Source organism: Cololabis saira, chromosome 1 (assembly GCF_033807715.1).
Source record: "Cololabis saira isolate AMF1-May2022 chromosome 1, fColSai1.1, whole genome shotgun sequence".
In the NCBI taxonomy this organism is placed as follows: domain Eukaryota; kingdom Metazoa; phylum Chordata; class Actinopteri; order Beloniformes; family Belonidae; genus Cololabis; species Cololabis saira.
Genome location: NC_084587.1, coordinates 30,033,137 through 30,051,417, shown reverse-complemented (window position 1 = coordinate 30,051,417; position 18,281 = coordinate 30,033,137). Strand labels below are relative to the sequence as shown.

At 39.5% G+C, this 18,281-nt stretch overlaps 2 protein-coding genes across 4 annotated transcripts in view; one reads left to right on the top strand and one right to left on the bottom strand.

Moving 5' to 3' along the window:
* Nucleotides 1-18,281, top strand: part of LOC133442628 (parvalbumin-7-like) — a 470,342-nt gene that overhangs the window by 410,501 nt on the left and 41,560 nt on the right. The window contains exon 1 of one of the 2 annotated variants that reach the window (XM_061720622.1): nucleotides 10,964-11,176. The exons of the other annotated variant lie outside the window; for it this stretch is intronic. Within the exon in view, the coding sequence (XP_061576606.1) occupies nucleotides 11,170-11,176 (7 nt within the window). The 5' untranslated portion in view covers nucleotides 10,964-11,169. Of the gene's footprint in view, nucleotides 1-10,963; nucleotides 11,177-18,281 lie in introns of those variants that run through there. 2 annotated transcript variants of the gene reach the window in all.
* The window catches only part of ncf4 (neutrophil cytosolic factor 4), a 39,406-nt gene that overhangs the window by 648 nt on the left and 20,477 nt on the right, over nucleotides 1-18,281 (bottom strand). For both annotated transcript variants that reach the window (XM_061720617.1, XM_061720621.1), the window contains exons 7-9: nucleotides 10,959-11,057; nucleotides 4,658-4,809; nucleotides 4,254-4,319 (exon numbers count right to left, since the gene is read on the bottom strand). In XM_061720617.1, the coding sequence (XP_061576601.1) occupies nucleotides 4,254-4,319; nucleotides 4,658-4,809; nucleotides 10,959-11,057 (317 nt within the window). The remainder of the gene's footprint in view (nucleotides 1-4,253; nucleotides 4,320-4,657; nucleotides 4,810-10,958; nucleotides 11,058-18,281) is intronic.

Genomic DNA, 18,281 nt, shown 5'->3' with positions numbered 1-18,281 from the left:
TCAAAGAGATAAGGACAACTATTGTCCAAAAAACCAAAACAAAAAAAACTAAATCACACATACAGTACACGAAGAAAAGAGTGCTGAAAGTTCACGACTGCTTCACGAACCGGAACTCGGTCTGCGTCGCCTCGACGCGTAGTTACAATTCTTGGGAAAAAATTCTAAGAAAGTTCTCACACCCTACCTTTAAACCCGGTAGGCTAGCTAAAAATGTAATAATAAACCGAAAAACACGTTCATAAGACGGTTAGCACAAAGCACAAGTTTAGTTTCATTTCAATTTTATGAGTTTAATGCTTTTAATCATTTATTGGCACTTCCTTTTTTACTGTTTTAATGAAATCATCTCGTCTTTCTTCCAGTATACTCCTTGTTTTTCTCCGCTCCATTTAGCAGTGCTGTGCCTTATTTAAACTCAAGACCAGAATCTCATTCACGTGACTCCAGGGCACAATCAGCCTGAACACAGACAAACAATAATCAGCTGAGGGGTGACGGTGCAAGCACTGCATTCACCTATCTAAATGAGCACATAACGAGGGGCTCAGGGAGAGGGTGAATGAAAGTGAGTGGAAAAAAATTAGTACAGCAACAATAATGAGCATATATGCATGTGGCGTATGGCGCTGCATGAGTAGAGAGGACAAAGAAAAAGTCAGAAGTCCCAAAGGGATTAATCTGATTAGTGTTGATAGCAGGCAGTCAGCAATTTTCAAGTCACAGCAACAAAACCTGCTGGTCCGCAGCGTTGGCCAATTATTGACGGACTTTTCCCTATCCTGGTTTGTTGTGGAATTTCAACCCTACAGGTATTAAGGAAATGAGAAGCTGAACATGTGCACACCTCAAGGTGATCAATCAGCTTAGTTCTTTAGAACATGTCATTGTATTCTGTATGTAATCGTAAATTTCTCTGGGTTGTTTAAAACATGTGTAAGCAGAGGGAGAACATGCAAACATGCAAACGCAACACAGCTGATGGACAGCTTCTCACCCATTGGTCACACAGTGGCTACTAGAGCCCCACTGCACAAGTGCAAATCAACATAAATGAAATTCTGTCAAAAGTAATGTTTGTCCTTTTGGTTATTATATATATTTGTTTAGTTTTACAGTACACATTTTTTCCAAGTCCTCCTTAAATGCTCTACAGCAAGGGTATTCAACTAGATTCGGCCGGGGGCCACATCTGCAAAAGGACTGTATGGAGAGGGCCGCACAATTTGAAAATGTGAGGGTTTTCAAAATGTATTTTGCACTCAAAGACGAAGACTTATGTAAATATAATACATTTGTATTATACATTTGAATATATCTAGTTTACATATGGATTATGTATTAATTGTCTCTAGATATAGTCATTGTGAATGTTAAATATAATATTCAGATAAAGAAATATTATTTTAAATGCAAGTTCATTTTGAAACCATGCATTGTGCAAACTTAATGAAATTGATATTGACCTACTTTTAATAAAACACGCCATAATGACAAAGCACCACTTTCCACCAAGATTTCCTTATTTGAATATTATATTAAGCATTGAGCACAACCATTTTAGTCCATAGTAGCCAGTTATAAAAATATTATTAAAAAAAAAAAAAAAAAAAAAAAAAATTCAACAAACACCCCCTTTTTTGAAATATGACCAGGGCCCACATAAAAGCTCCTGGCGGGCCGCATGTGGCCCACGGGCCGCCAATTGAATATCCCTGCTCTACAGTAAGGTTTATAGTAAAAAGCTGTACCAGATGGCATTTTTTCCTCTGTGATGTAATAGATTTTTCCCCCCAGTAGACTGTATCCAACGAATTAAACAGCACAGCACAACACTGTTTAAATTTTACATGCAGCTCAGGTTACCTGCATGTCTAAATCCTGCTATTGGCAATAATCAAGCTAACATATAAGTGAAGTTTCTGAGAAATCCGTGTATACATGTGTGGGAAAAGAATCGAATTATTGACTGAGGTGTGTTCGCCTCCGCGACACTAGGTGGAGCTACACGCCCTTGCACGTTGGCATTCTTTCTGGTTACCTAGAATTAGTAAACAAACGCGGCAGATTGGAAGCAGACGTAGAAGGAGGAAAACAACATGTGAAGATATGGATGCCAACAATGCAGCAGCTGTGTACATTTCATACATACTAAGCCTGATCATGTTGCACGTAAGATGTATGCAAAGTCTTCTTCTTCTGCTACTGTGTTGTTGTCACGCCGTGACTGTTACTCCCACTTCCACAGTCTCGTCACTTCTGGAAGGGGGAGTCCCAGAGCAGTCACTAGCTCTGCATACAGTGGTTTGCATATACATGCTGGAATAGCTCAAATTAGATCTGCATTATCTGGCTCCAACAGCTCGATCTCAAGAACTCCAGTTCAGTTCAACGGCAGCCCGACTAAGGTGGCTTTTAAAACTTTGATACCAGTCGGACTGAGGCAATAATTTGACTTTCTCTTAGTGCATGTCAATGTGTAAAAAAGTGAGATGTAAAGTTACATCAAAAGCAAAGTATAAGCTGCTGAGACAAAGCACATTTCATGAGTTGTCCCAAAGGTAATTTAGTTGTTGAAGAGATTATGAGGTGTTGGTATTGTTGGTATTTTTCTGTTTTAGGTTCCACATGTGCAGAATTTTTTTTTCCAATTGCAGCAAGAGTAAATAGAAATGTATAAGACCACAGTGAGACCAGTAAAAGCACCTGTAAATTGCTTAGAGATAGCAGCACTGACAGAGACGGGAAGAAGAGCTGCATGTGGCAGAGTTAAAGATGTTAAGATTTTCTTTGGGAGGGATAAAGATGGATTGGATTAAGAACAAGCACATTACAGTAACAGCCAGGATTTAACCATATAGAAAAACATAAGGCAGGATAGATTGCTATGGTTTGGACAAATAAAGGGGGGGTAGTGACTACATTGATAGAAGTAAGCTGGAGACGGAGCTACCAGGCAGGAGAAGAAGGGAAAAGGCCAAAAGAGAGATTTCTGCATGTGATGCAAGAGGATCTGCAGCTGTTTGGTGTGACAGAGGATGATGCAGGGTAAGATGGAAACGGGTGATTTGCTTTGGTGACCCGTAAAAGGGAAAAGCGGGAAGAAGAAGCAGATGTCGTTAATCAAAGAAAACAGCTAAAACATCCACAACGTGAGTCTGAACTGAAGTTTAATGAAAAACTGCAGAGCGACTCAATACTTAAGCCTGTCAACAAAAATATTCACCTGGAAAATGTACTTGATATAGTCTGTTCATCCTAACTGTCTTCACGGCAGGGTTTCATCAAGTAAGTCATTATCACTAACGGGAAGGTGTTGTAATTTGCTCACAGGTGTGAAGGCATTCACAATAATGTCCCCCTCCACACCTGAATAACCATCCGCTGTTAACACCCATGTTGACATCTCCCACATGGGTGTCAACAACATGAAAGCCTGGCATCAAACCCACTCTCTGAGGCCCCGTTTACACGGAGCACAAACGGAGGCGTTTTCATGCGTTTTGGCCGTTCGTTTACACGAAAACGGAGCTCAAAGTCACCAAAAACGATCATTTCTGAAATCTCCGGCCAAAGTGGAGATTTTCAAAAACTCAGTTTTCACGTTTGCGTCTAAACAGAGGAAAACGGAGATTTAGGCTTCAGAACGTCACATTATGCAACAGAAACGTCACCAGCGTCATGTGTGCGACCTGTGTTTACAATTAGTTTGGCCACCGTCAATATTTTCTTGTATTTTACCTGTTTTACATTCTAAAGTCACACTTAAAAGTAACTCCACTTCTCTGTCACTCCAAACGAAAGACTCTCGTTCCGTCTTGGAAGTAAAGCCTGAATTATGGTCCCGCGTTAAATCGACGCAGAGCCTACGGCGTAGGGTACGCGGTGATGCGCGCCGTACGGTGTGCGTCGCCGCGTACCCTACGCCGTAGGCTCTGCGTTGGTGTAACGCGGAACCATAAATCAGCCTTAACTGGAAGTTACACGTGTCATTTGTTGATGTTTTTTCCAGGATTCTGATTGGCTGGCATGACGTTAACAGCGTATTTATGCGGATTCGTGTAAATGAAGAGATTTTGAAAACGATCTCGTGTAAACGATGGAATTTTTCAAAACGTAGAGGGGGAAATATCCGTTTTTGTAAATACCCGGCTATGTGTAAACGGGGCCTGAATCCTTCATCGCACCCCTTGTTTCTCACTTTAAAATTGGCTCCTGCGAACGGCGGATTAATGAAAGTCTAGAAAGTTTACCTCATGCGAGACAGCAGGTCCTCGTATGTTGGCTGGATGGTAAGGTCCTCTTGCACACACACATCTCTGTTAGAAACAATAGTTTCATTAAGGCACGTTTATAAAACCGCGATCAGGTTCTAACATTCATTTCATTAAGCTAAATTGGACAGATTCACTCTTAACATTATAATTAGCAGAGATAATAAGGTACAAATTCAATTATTAGCCCACACTTAGTGCCAGGTTTCCTCTGATTTTTATTGCTTCTAAAAGGTTAAGTGGAGCCAGTTTGACAACAAAAAGAAAGATAATATGCGTATAATAGCAAGAGCCATCTTTACGGGGATGTCTTAACAACGACATGTCACAGCCAGGGCAACCTAACAACACCGGACGTCATTTTGAACTTGTTAATATCAGACCTGGTTTCAACTCCAGAGGGAGTGAGGAGGAAGCAGCGCAGGCAGCTGTACGTATGACCTCCACCTTCACCTTCTGAGTCACTCTCTGGGAGGGGTTTAATAATCTTCACAAAGGACTCTGGGAAAATACCTGTCTGATTGTTAACCGTGCCCTGAAGAAAAGAAGAGGAAGAGGAGAAAGAAAGGATAACTAAGATATAAATGTAACAAGAGAAAAATGAAGTCTCACAGGGTGGGGTTATAAGGGGCAGATGATGAGATAATTTAAAGAGAAGAATCGCAAGAAAGGAGTTCAAAGTAGCATCTAGAGAGACATTTTCTGGAATAATTAGCCAGGTCTTAATATCCTGCTGCTAAGCTAATATGTTAGAGGCACTCGACACAATCAGTGTCAGAGTTTTTACTACACCCTTGGTGTGTGATCGCGTTAATCTTCATGAAAACACTTAGTGAATATTAGACAGCTTATAAGCATTGGGCATGTTCAAACAGTCACAGCCGACTACTTCATTTTATATAAAAAGTATTTTGTTTTATTATGTTAAATCATCACTTGGATTGCAGTGCAGTGATAACATCCAGCCAGCTTTAATGAGTTGGTCAAATTATTATTCTGTTATTATTTTCCATACATTTGGAAAAAATCCAAAAGCAAAACACAGCAGCTCTAAAACACAATTTCAAACTGTGATACTGCAGATGAAGAGTTGTGGAAAGAATATCCAAAAAATACCCCTGTAATTTTTCTTAAAGCCCTACATGTATGTGATTCCTATCCAGTAATATTTGAAGCCAATTAAAAGGAAACAAAAATCTGAAGTGGTGTCATATTATGAACTCAGAGCAGCTGAAAGCATAAAGGCAAAATTCAGTGCTGGTGGTTCGTTACGCTCTGCCCTCCTCATTTAGTGTCAAGTAAAGCCAATTAATTTTATAACTAGGACATACAAATATCTCATTGTGTATTTGTTTCTCTTTGAATATGAAGAAAAAAAGCCAACATAGATAGATGAAAGCAGAAGAGCTATGCCCAAATACTCTGAGTTGGCAGGTAGCCCCCCAAACATCTGTGGCGCTAGATTTTAACTTTTTTCTTCACAAAACACTTGTATGGACTTTCTTGCACAGAGCGGCCTGGTTTCTTGGGAGCCTCAACGGCAACAAAATGTTTACATCAGGTCTAACTAAAAACATAGTTGATGTATTTTCAAATTTATAAATTCTTACGTGACAAAGCGTCCCCAGAGCCAAAGACATCAGAAGGCACAGATTGTCAAAGGCTGAACATGATACACCAGCACAAATAAACTAACATGGTGTTCTTCTTTGAGCTCTGTACCCACCTTTTTTCTCTACCTCGAGGCTGAAACTCTTATTTAGAGTGTTTGAAACATTTATTTGATGCACCAGTATACTTAAAACATACATTTCATTTCTCACCCACAACTATTCTGTCCACATATGACATCATGGTGCTCAGTTAATGTTTCCGTCAACTAATGTCAAAGTCTGCATAACTATTGTGTTAACCTGAACCCCCACCCCCAATGAAAAAACCTACTATGTGCGTGGATCCGAAGAAAAACAAACAAACCATTTTACTGTTTTCCATACATATAAGGTGTTTACACAGAGACTCACATGTAAAACACATATGTATGACATTGTATTTTCTATTGCATAATAGGACGGTTTTTGTAACATTTTTAGGGCTGGTCCAAAGTCAGGTTTCCTTGACATTAGGGCTGTTCGATTAATCGATTTTAAATCGTAATCGCGATTATGTAATTACAACGATGTTAAAACGTGAAAATCGTAAAATCGATTTTTCACTTTTTTTTTTTTTTTTTTTTACCTTTCCTGCACACATATTAATGATTGATGGAAATACCTCTCAATACCTGCGAAAAGTGCCCCATCAGAGAGGCTCTTTAGTGTAGGAGGGGGCGTTGGAACATGCCACCGGGCATCCCTCAAGCCAGATGCGGTAGACGGACTCGTGTTCCTTGCAAAAAACTTGCAAATGTGAATAGCAAATGTAATGACTGACATTACACACCTCTACCTCCTTCATGGGTTGCATTATTATTTAGCATGCAAAGACCTAGTTTAGTTTAATTAGAAAATGTCTTGTTTTATTTAATTGGAAATATAACTTACTGTATGTTTGCAAGTGCTGATTTGCAGATTTTCTTTTTTCAGAGATAAAACTTTATATTTTATTATATTTTTTAAAACTTTTTTTCAACTTATTTTACAGAGTTTTGCACTTTATTCATTCATTTTTGGTTTAATAAGAGCAAAGTTTGCACTTAAAGCCCAATGGGGCAAATGTTCAATAAAAAAACAGCATATTTGAAATCATTTCTTTGCCTTTTGTCAATTCACAAAATAATCGTAATCGTAATCGAAAATCGGATTTTGAGAGAAAAAAATCAAGATTTTATTTTTGGGCAAAATCGAACAGCCCTACTTGACATATTGGAATAGGTCTTTGATTCAAGCAAAAGACGACCCTGCTCATAACACCATGGCATTATTGATTGGCCAAATACATTACATTTAGCCTTAGACAGGCCATCCATGTCATGCAGATGTGTATCTGACAAGCTAACACAAAATGTATCACCCCTCGATACTAGAATTTACAGAACCACTTGGTCAGCCAACATTCATTGCAAAAGAATAATAAGACAAACTGAATATAATTTGTGAAGAGCAAATAAAATAAAACAGGGCCGTGTATACACACAGTTCCTGGAGTAATACACTCTGTGTGTGATTAACACATTGCTAATTAATTTTATGAAGAGCCATGAAGCAGAGTTTTGAGGGCTACCCAACATCTAAGGGGACTCAAGTTAAAAGGAGTTAGTGGGTGCATGGTGGATTTATTTTGTGCAGAGAAAAGGTGAGTGTGTTCAGGATTATTGCCATTAGATGCCTCATTTTTCACATGGTAGTTTTACAGAGTATTACCAGAGGCAAAGGGGATTAACTGATGCACGCATTACCAAAGCTGAACTGATTAAATCCCACTGATATCTGATACCAGCAGTGTTAAATTTTAGTTAGGCCGCTCACAGTCAAACCATCAAATACTTTATTAATGAGAAAACATGAGTTTGGGTGTTTAGCCTTCAATTAAGTATCAGTTATTAGACTAACTTAGAGAAACATCTTAACCTAACCAATAGAATTGGACCACAGGATGTGGGATTTTATTTAAGCAGCAGGTTTGCTAAATGAGTCATTGAATGTCTAAGACAAGTGCCTATACATATATAGGTTTAAGAAGGAGATGAAATAATTGGAATGAAACATGATCCGTGCAAAGAGCTGAATGCATGCACACACGCTGCAGAGACCGACTGCCTGAATGAACTCCTTTTCATTTAATTTTAAATCTTTTTTTTCTCTCTCTCTTTACATTAAAACTTGACCTTTAAGCCAAGTTCATTCAAGATGGTATGGGATACTGTATTCCAGTTAACAGAAACCTTTTCTGAGTTGTGAAAATGCTCAGTAAAAAGGTAGATGTTTGATTTATTTATGAAAAGGTTAGGCTATGTTATATGTAACAGCCAGTTATGTGTAGAAATACAGTTAATCTTACTTTAAACTGGGTATGGATCATTTTATAACAACAATCCGTTTATGTAAATATCAACCTCTCTTAAAGTATTTTTTCCCCCTTGCATTTATCTAAACCTGATAATACCAGATATCATTCTCATTTCTACGAATTCTACTTGTCTTTACTAATTAGGGCCCGAGCACCTTCAGTGCGAAGGCCCTATTGTATCTGTAGGAATTTTTTTTTTTTCTTCTGACGAAAGGAGGGCCTTTTTGCCCCCCTAAACGTGCCCAAAAAGTCACCAAATTTTGCATGCAAGTCAGGCCTGGCGAAAAATTTGATATTTAATGGTTTACATTAATGGGCGTGGCAAAATGGCTCAACAGCGCCCCCCGGAAAACTTTGTGACTCAAGCCTCACAATACGGTTTGACGTACATGCACGAAAATCGCTACACACCTGTATCAGTACACAACTTAAAGAAAAGTCTCTTGGCGACATGGCCGAAACCAAACAGGAAGTCAGTCATTTTGAATTAATCGTGTCACTTTGGCGCAATTTATGCCATTCCTTCGGCAGTTAATACGGCCCGAACCGTAACGTGCCCCCAAGTGTGTTATACATCAAAATGTGCGTCTCCATCCTGCAACAACACGCATTACTTTTCTCTTTCAAAAGCGTTACCGCGGCGACGCTAGACGCCAAAAAGTGCGCCCACCCTTCATCTGGTTGGTTAAGACAGAAAAAACTTTGCGCCTCAAGCCCCAGAATATGGTGTGACGTACATGAACGAAAATCGGTACACACCTGTATCATGTCGCAACTTAAAGAAAAGTCTCTTGGCTCCTGGCCGAAACCGAACAGGAAGTCGGCCATTTTGAACATTCTGAATTAATCGCGTAATTTTGGAGCAATATGAGCCATTCCTTCGAGAATTAATACGGCCCGAACCGTAACGTGCACCCAGGTGTGTTATACATCAAAATGTGCGTCTCTATCCCGCGACTACGCGCATTACTTTTCTCTTTCAAAAGTGTTACCGTGGCGACGCTAGATGCCAAAAAGCGTGCCCCCCTTCATCTGATTGGTCCATATTTGATAGTTCTCCAAAAGTCACCAAATTTTGCATGCAAGCCAGGTGATAAATTTCATGGTTTGCATTAATGGGCGTGGCCTAACGGCTCAACAGCGCCCCCTAGAATACTTTTCTGTGCCATAACTTTTGAATGGTTTGACATAAAGAGTCGTGGGTGGTGTCATGGGACCTGGTATTGAGTCCTTGACCATAATTGGTGAAAATTAGCCCCGCCCCTTCTTCTGATTGGTTGTCCCGATTTTCTGCAATAACTTTTGAATGGTTTGACATAGAGAGTCGTGGGTGGTGTCATCAGATTCTGTATGGAGTCCTTGACCTTCATTGGCCTGAATTAGCCCCGCCCCTTCTTCTGATTGGTTGTCCCTTTTTTCTGCTATAACTTTTGAATGTTTGACATAGGAAGTCATGGGTGGTGTCATTTCTGATATGCTTATGGGGGGCGGTGGCGGTGAGTGCGAGGGCCCGTTCATCGCTGCTTGCAGCTTTAATTGTACTTGTCTTTCTTCTGTTTTCTTTTTCTTATTGCATTTTTATCTCCTCTGCTTTTAACACCTTGCCTGCCTATATTGGACTACAGATGGAAACTAGCCTTGTGCTACAATCTGGCACATTTACATATGTATATATGTTCATCAATGTGCATTGTCCTGAGAAATAAATAAATAAATAAATACATAAATAAATAAATAGCCCTCTGCAGACATGCTCCCAGCTGCTTATCAAATCCCATACAATATATGATTATGTGAAGAGTGATTATGGAGTAGCATGTTTATTTGAAGAATTCCAAAGTAAGAACTATAAGACAAACATTGGTTAAAAAACAATGCAGCCCATGAACATACAGGCATGTTCTGAGGCAGATATGTTCATACATTCATTGGCACATCCATCACAACATTTTCATTGAACTATACCATAGTGCAATTGTATACTTGGAAACATTGGGTCATTGCCTTCATGTAGATGCTACTTTGATGTACAGTATACCACCCACCTCCACAATTTTGCAGCCCAGGCAACAATTTTTGAGTTGGAAGAGAGTTTGTGTCTTTTTGCCAAAGTAATCAACACTAAGGTCACACAGATGTAATCCAGTGAGTGGACATGGCGTATATGTCAATACTTTTGGAGGAGACATTAGCAGTCTGGGAGGTAGATCTGCATACACTCGTCCAGTTTTCTCATCCCTTTTTTTCAATTCCTAAATCTACTAAAACCCATATATTCACTCTCTCATCTTTGAATCCCTGTTCTCATTTTCTTATCCTTACACCTCCCCTCTTTTCCTCTATTGCATTTAAATATATCTGAATCTTTGTTTCCTTTTTCCCTCACTTACCATTACCCACTTCCTCAAACAGTTTTTCTTTTTCACATTTTCTTCTCCTCTCTTCCCAGGCATCTTGGTCAATATTTCTCTCTCTCCCTTTGAATTTCCTATCCTTTCTCTTCCATATTTTTTTCCTCTTACATCTCCTCTCCACCTTCCACTTCACCCAACTCTCACTCTACTTCCACCTTTCTATGCCTTCCACTTTTCCACTCTTTCCCTTTCTCTCTCGCTCTTCACCTTCCTCTCTTTCCCTCCTGCCTCCCTCTCCCACTCTGTCTCTCTCTGTTCTTACCTCCAACCAGTCGGCATTGACTCGTCGCAGCAAGAAGATCACTTCTCCCCTCTTGAGGTTCAACTCTGCCTTCCCATTGCCGCGAAAGTCGAACATCGCCTGAGACGCACACACAGAGAAGAAAGACCGCAGACAAGTGAGTGAGAGAAGAGAGGACCGAGAGAAGAGTGATTGAGACTGAGACGGACGGACTCAACACAAAGACTGAGCAATGACGGGTAAGACTTCACACTATTTTTACTGATCCAGAATAATTGAGTACGAGTGTGTGGGAAACAAACTGGCACGAGAAAAAAACAATTTTTTCCAGCTTGACAGGACAAATTTCTTTACCGAAAAAAACAAATGATACATAGTGAAGAAGTTACAATTTACAATGCTTGGAGATTGTGTTACACGTATGCGTGTGTATGTGTGAATGTGTGTGTGTAAATGAGGGAGAGAGAAAAGAATGAAGTGTAGAAGAGGGACGGCGAGTGGATGATCATCTCAGCCAACTATGCTAATGTTGGTGACACGTTGGAGTGATAAAGTTTGAATGTTTGCCCTTTAGGTAAAGGCTGCGACTAATGAGCGCTTTCTCTATCAATTATCAGAAAGATCATTTCATATCATTACCACAACGTATTCTCATGGTTGAGTGTATTACACACAGATAAATGCAAATGCCCAACCACACACATACACACTCAAGTGTTCTCATTATGAAACACGTGCAAATCCAAAACTGAACTGAGTTGTCCCATACGTGTACACGGCACGTACCGTAGTAACGTTACCACGTTTATCTCAACAATATTAACTGAAACAGAGACCTAAAAAGGAGAATTAAAGGAACTTGTAGTTAACTGGGGACTGAAAATCTTTGATTACAGAGAGAATTACAACCACATGAAGAGATGCATCACACGAGGCAGTGAAATGAGCAAAGAGTTGGAAAATCACAGAGATACTGAGAGACCAAAAAAAGAACAAGCAGCGGTTAAAGTAGTAGGAGGAAGGTGAAGAAGAGGAGGAGTAGGTGGAAGAGGAAGGGGTGATAAGGAAAGTTAATCAGAGGTACAGCACTGCAGAAGACTGATAGATCTGTTTCGTCTTCATGGCGGCTGTTTAACATCTCCTAACTCTTTGATAGTCCTCATATGACAATGACAGTGATAAAAGAGCAGTTGTACCCGACGTGGATGAAACATTGTACGTACTATAGCGTACAAATGGAAAACTGTTTTCCAGGGAGTGGATGACACTGGGCAGTGGACATGAGTTTCTTAGAGAAATTGAAGAAATACATAAAACACTTAAACAGTAGACGACTTTTAGGGCTGGGCGATATGGACCAAAAGTCATATCTCGATATTTTCTAGCTGAATGGCGATACTCGATATATATCGATATTTTTTCTGTGCCATAATTGGGGTTTCCCCCAAAGCATTATAGCATAGCATCTCTGTTAGCTTCATTTTTTTCTGAGGCAAACCCTTAAAAAAACAGTCAGTTTTAATACAAAGCCTCGTGCCGAATGTCACACAGGTTCCTTTATTAACAGAGGTCTGCACAATATTAAAATGTATAAAACAAATGAAATAAAAATAAACTGCCTGCATATATAGAATAAAAATGCTTCTTGAATAAAATAAAACAAATATCCCTTTCCTGCACAACAATTAAATTAAAATACACTGTACAATAACAGGCAGACTTTTCCACTGAGGTTGACAGTTGTGCAAATAACAAAACATTTGTGCAAATCTCAAATAAAACATTCAAGTCAATTTGTCACAAAATAAGCTATATCAAAATCATTAAAAAAAAAAAATAAATATTTTTTTTTTTTTTTTTTTAAATCGATATAAACAATATTTTCTCGTACCATATCGCGTTTGAAAATATATCGATATATATTAAAATCTCGCCCAGCCCTAACGACTTTATAGTACCGTTACAATCCATGTAAGTCATGGGCAAAAGTTAGTATCGTCTTTTATTACAACGTGTTTGTGTAAAAACATAATCAGAACCTTCTGATCATACTTGTGTATAACTGAGGTTCTTAGTAAATTACTGTAGCAGAAATAACACAAAAATAATAAAATAAAAATCATGTGAGCTCCATGATTAATTAGCCTCCATCCACCTTTAAGAGCAATATACTCATATTGTTTGGGAGGAATTATGGGACATTTTTATTTTCAACAATCATTGACGTTTTTGGGCGTATGTTCATGCACAACTCTCTTAATGTCCTGACACAGCATTTGAATTCAGCTGAGGTCAGAATTTGGTCATCCCAAAACCTTGATCCTTTTATTTTTCATCCATTCGGATGTACATTTGCTGGTGTGTTTGGGATCAGTGTCCTGTTGTGTCGCCCAAGTTCAACTAAGAGAGGTTCACACATGACTTAAAATGCACTCACACCCAGCAATCCATACACTTCCCAAATCTGTAAACGACTCAATTCTAATAAGCACAATACACAAAGCCACTGGGGTTTGCTTGGGTCATATTTTCTGTGTTTATCTCTATTTTGCTAATTCTCAGAGACTGCCTGCACCCAGATCCGACTATTTAGACAGACGAGGACCCCTCCTGGTCAACCTACCCAAAAAACTATTTGTGCTGTCATGGACTTGAACATTTAACATGCTCAGTTTGGGTTTGAGATGTAGCTCTATTGTTTATTTTGTCATTATTATTATTTATTCATTTATTTTGCTGGGTTGTCAACTTCTAGGAAGACTAGAAACTTTCTTGAACGCTTTCCACTTGTGTATAACTGAGGTTGTATATCTGGATGCAAATTGAAGTCAAAGGGGGCTATCTAAGGTTATTTTGTTGTCACAGGAAGAAGATCAGAGCATCTCTTTTTCGAAAATGCTGAAATAAAATGTGAATTCTTCTTTGATCCAGATATGAGAGATCCAAGATGATCCAGGATATGGTGTACCAGGGTCAATGATTACCTTTCTTGTGAACTACAGGCATACAAATACAGTTAATTATGTCTTTCAACACTGAAGTTGATTCTGATTTGTACTGATCAATCTTTACATCTCTACTAAACAAGAGATTTCAGTCTGGCAACTTTCAGTGCATGGTTATAGCTTCCCCAAAAGGCCATATTTTTACCACTTAGCACCTCTGAATAACTGAATAGATGACATTTATCCATGCGCAAGATCTGGTTTTGTTTTTTTCTCCATTTTAAAAAGGTGCAACAGGGTCCAGAATCCCTTCAGATTGAAAATTAGTAATCAGCTGTTTTGTATAAAGCTGAAGGTAATGCTTATTGTTAATGAAGCTGAACAAAGAGAATAGTAGACAGAATGGACATTATAGATGAAGCATTTATAAGTGCTGGAGAAGCACACTGGGAATAGATGAATGGAGAAGGATGGATAAACTCAATCCACCCATGGTCTGACCTGGATATATAAAAAAGTGAAACAAAACATTGGTAAAACTTACTATAGGTCCACATTGAGCTCACAGTAATGAGTTGGCCAAGTGATCACTTGAGAAACATGAAAAAAAGTTTGTAGATCCAAGAAAATTTGCAGAACTGACAAGGAATTGCCAGAGGTTTGGATTTTCAAAGGATTTATATCAACTGAAGATCAAAGCCAAGAAAATTCAAGTAATGCCTTGGGATACGTGGTGATTTGTAATAACTGCAGTGGACATCTGTTATTTTAATCTCATACAAATGTACCATGTCTGATTCATAAAGTAAAGATTCCACCATTGACCAACCCTATTTCAGTAAACACAGAGGTCATGAGATAACTTAAAGGGGACCTATTATGGCATCTAATACCCATTTTAAACAGGCCTTGAATGTCTTAAAAACAAGCTTTTGATTGTTTTTGCTAAATAAATTAGAAATTCAGCCTCTGAGCCATGTCTTTATCTTCCCATTCTCTAACCTCATTATCTATGAAGGATTCTGAGTGGACGGGGGGGCTATGATAATGAGGCTCTGTGCTGATTGGCTGCCTGAATGACGCGATACACCGCTAGGAAAAATGGCGGAAGCTCCGGCCGGCATAGTTAGTTGTGGGCGTGGTTTCACGCATCGGAGGCGAACCTATGTATCACGCCCGTCGTTACGTAACGACAGGAGCAGAATCTGAACGGCTCGTAGAAGCCACATCACACTGGACGGCTCATCCGGGCGGCTGTACAGACACTGCAGAATTTGGTTGCTTTCCTCCTTCTCTGAGTTGGCAGGCTGAGGAGAGACCACTTTATATATGTTAAAGCAAGAGAAACGTGTTTTTCATAATAGGTCCCCTTTAAATGCCATGTGAATGCACATGCGAGTAACTCAATATGATCAGCTACTGTGATTTCTGGACATGAATCTTTTAAGGAAATTAGTCACCTCTTTTTCGCTGATGAAAAAAAAAAGAAATGAATGAACATTATGCTTCACATGGAGACCTACAGTATAAATCAAGAAATCCAAATCAGCAGAAGAACGATGACGGAATAAACGTTTAAAACTTTTTATCTTGTATCACGCTCAAAGCCTCTTAAGCTGGGCATACACTGTGCGATATTTTAAATCGTTTGAGACTGCCCCATCTCACACTGCACGACTAGATCGCGGAGTTCAAAAGTTCACAGCCCACGATTTATGTTCTCACACAGTACGAGCCGATGCTTGGATGCGACCCGTCTGCTCACACTATACGATCATAATCCTCCCGTCAGACCTCTGTGTACTGGAACTCGAGGCCGGTTTTGGGGCAGGGGTGGGCTGTGTCCACCCAAACGTGCGTCCTGCCCACCCGATCAAAGGTTATGGGGATCCTTTATTTTTTTATAATTCAATTTTTTTATATATATAAAAAAAATCCCAAAATATCCGTACCGTTTCTGATTGGGTCGGCACTGCGCATCATTTTTAGACACAACAATGAACGCATACCAGCAAAATGAACACTTCTTTGTGTTCAGAACAGCGCAGAGTGCACACTGTTAAATAGCAACATTTATAAGGCGTTATAAATAACAGGGGCTGTGCCTGGGCCGGGACTCGTGTTTGCAGAGGCAGATTTTGACTGCTTTGCCCTGAAGGCTGATTTATGGTTCCGCGTTACACCAACGCAACGCAGAGCCTACGGCGTAGGGTACGCGGCGACGCGCACCGTACGTGGGAAATGCGGTCTTTTTTTCCTGCTATTAAAACATTATTTAGCATATTTGTAATGTGAATTTGCAACACTTAAACTACAAATAATAGTTTTTGACGTGACAGAGATTGCGCATGCTCTCTGCGAGAGGATGAGGCAAATCGGGTCGTAGCACTAATTCAACTGTGCGATTCCTTCACGAGGAGCGACCAGGATTTCAAACACGACTCTTGGAAACGAAAGCAAAATGCTCAGTGAGAAGTACCAGCAGACCCACCGGAATAAAAAAATATATATAGGCTACTCCATTGTTGCTTCAGGTTTGTAAACTTCTTTGTTTTAAAAGAACACAGAAGCTCTGAGACATGCATTGCCTGGATAATAGGATCATTCTGCTCTCTATGACATCACAGAGAGTCAACATTAGAAAAAAAAACTCTTCATACTGTAACTCAGCTCTCTCAGCATCCTGGAACCAAGTATTTTGGTAATAGGAATTCGACAGAGAACCCTTATATTGGTGTTTGAGCAACCTGTGATCATTAAATAATAATTTATCATATTAAAAGGAGCTTGAGGCTCCTTTTAAGAAATGAGACTCTCTAGCGCCACCCTTCACCACGACGGCCGTTGGGGGTACTGCAGCCAACAGTGAAGCCGGCACGGGAGAACGGGGAGAACGCACATGCAGCGTCATGTGACGTCACATCCGCAGCCCAGCGCGGGAAATTCGGGACCGAATTGCAGCACATTTTGCAGCACACAGCCTGTTCAAGGCAAAGGAGAGATACACTAGAGGGCTCATTCTTTTTGGGTTTGGAACGCTTCATCTGACATTATTACTAGAAAACTTAAAATGTATACGGATTTTTTTCATAAATCCTGCCACAATCCGGCTTCAAGCTCCTTTAAATATGTTACTTAACATGGAAAAGCAAGGTACAACCACTTTAACGACTTTGGCATGCTGCTCAACCCCTCTCTTGGTATGTGAAATATTAGTTGGATTTTGTCTTATTTTTTAATTCACGGTAAAAAAGGAAAAAAAAAAAATTGGGACATCTCCAGCTGGGAAAAGCAAGGGATTGTCACCACAAAGCAGAGACTTGGTGCTTTATCATCAGCTTCAGTAGAAATGTTCATGGTCCCCACAGAGAGTAGCAGACACACCAGAAACCCGTAACAATTGAAACTACCATACACAGATTTAATAAATAGGGATTTTTTCTTATAGAAAGACTGTTGCTGAATAAATACTAAAGACAGATCACAAAAGAAATTGGGTTTGACATGTTGAAAATGTATGGATTATATCTTTAAAATGTATCTTCATGTGTGTGTGTCTTCCAATGATTGCATCGGTGTGTTCAGAGAAAATGAGACAGGCTGGTGGCAGATTAATGAAGCTGGGGAGAGAGGGAGCAGGCTGGATTAACAAGCCACGGAGATTACCCTGACCCCGAGGGGACACACGCACACACACACACACACACACACACACACACACAAAATAATAGAGAGATACACGTGTACACATTTAGAAACGAGGGCTGCTATTTTTAATGCATTACTCCATGTGTAGTTTTATAAGAGTACTGATGTGTTGCCTGTAATTTGTGAAACTGTGGTGAGGGTGATGAGCTATCAGTAACACGAACACCAAATATATTTCCTTTCCTCTTGTTTCACCATAAACATAAGCTTCCCTGCTTTTTTGTCCCTTTCCTTTTACCCCCCCGTCTTTTGCCGTCTTCATGAATCTTTTCTAGTACCTGACACAAACACTGAATGAATGCTTCTTAAAATTAATGACAACAATAAGTGCACATCAGGATGGATCAAAAAGCAAAGCAGGAATTTAATATCTGTTAGGTCATTTGAATATAATTTCCCACCTCTAGCAATGAGATCAAAAAGCCCCTACATGTGCCCCAGCCACCTGTCAAATCAAACTCCTGGCTTAGCGAGATGGGAGAAGATCAGACATGTCTTTTCTACTGACAAAATCTTTAAGTATTATTTTATGCACGTTAAAAAAAAAAAAAAAAAAAAAAAAAAAAAGTTCTGTTAAAGCAAGACTGGAGCTGGCAGGCTGTAGAATATTATAAACAAACCTCTTAACCATTTTGTTCATTTACACTGCTCAGGGGTTCAGCAGTTTCTACAAGAACTTTAAATATCAATC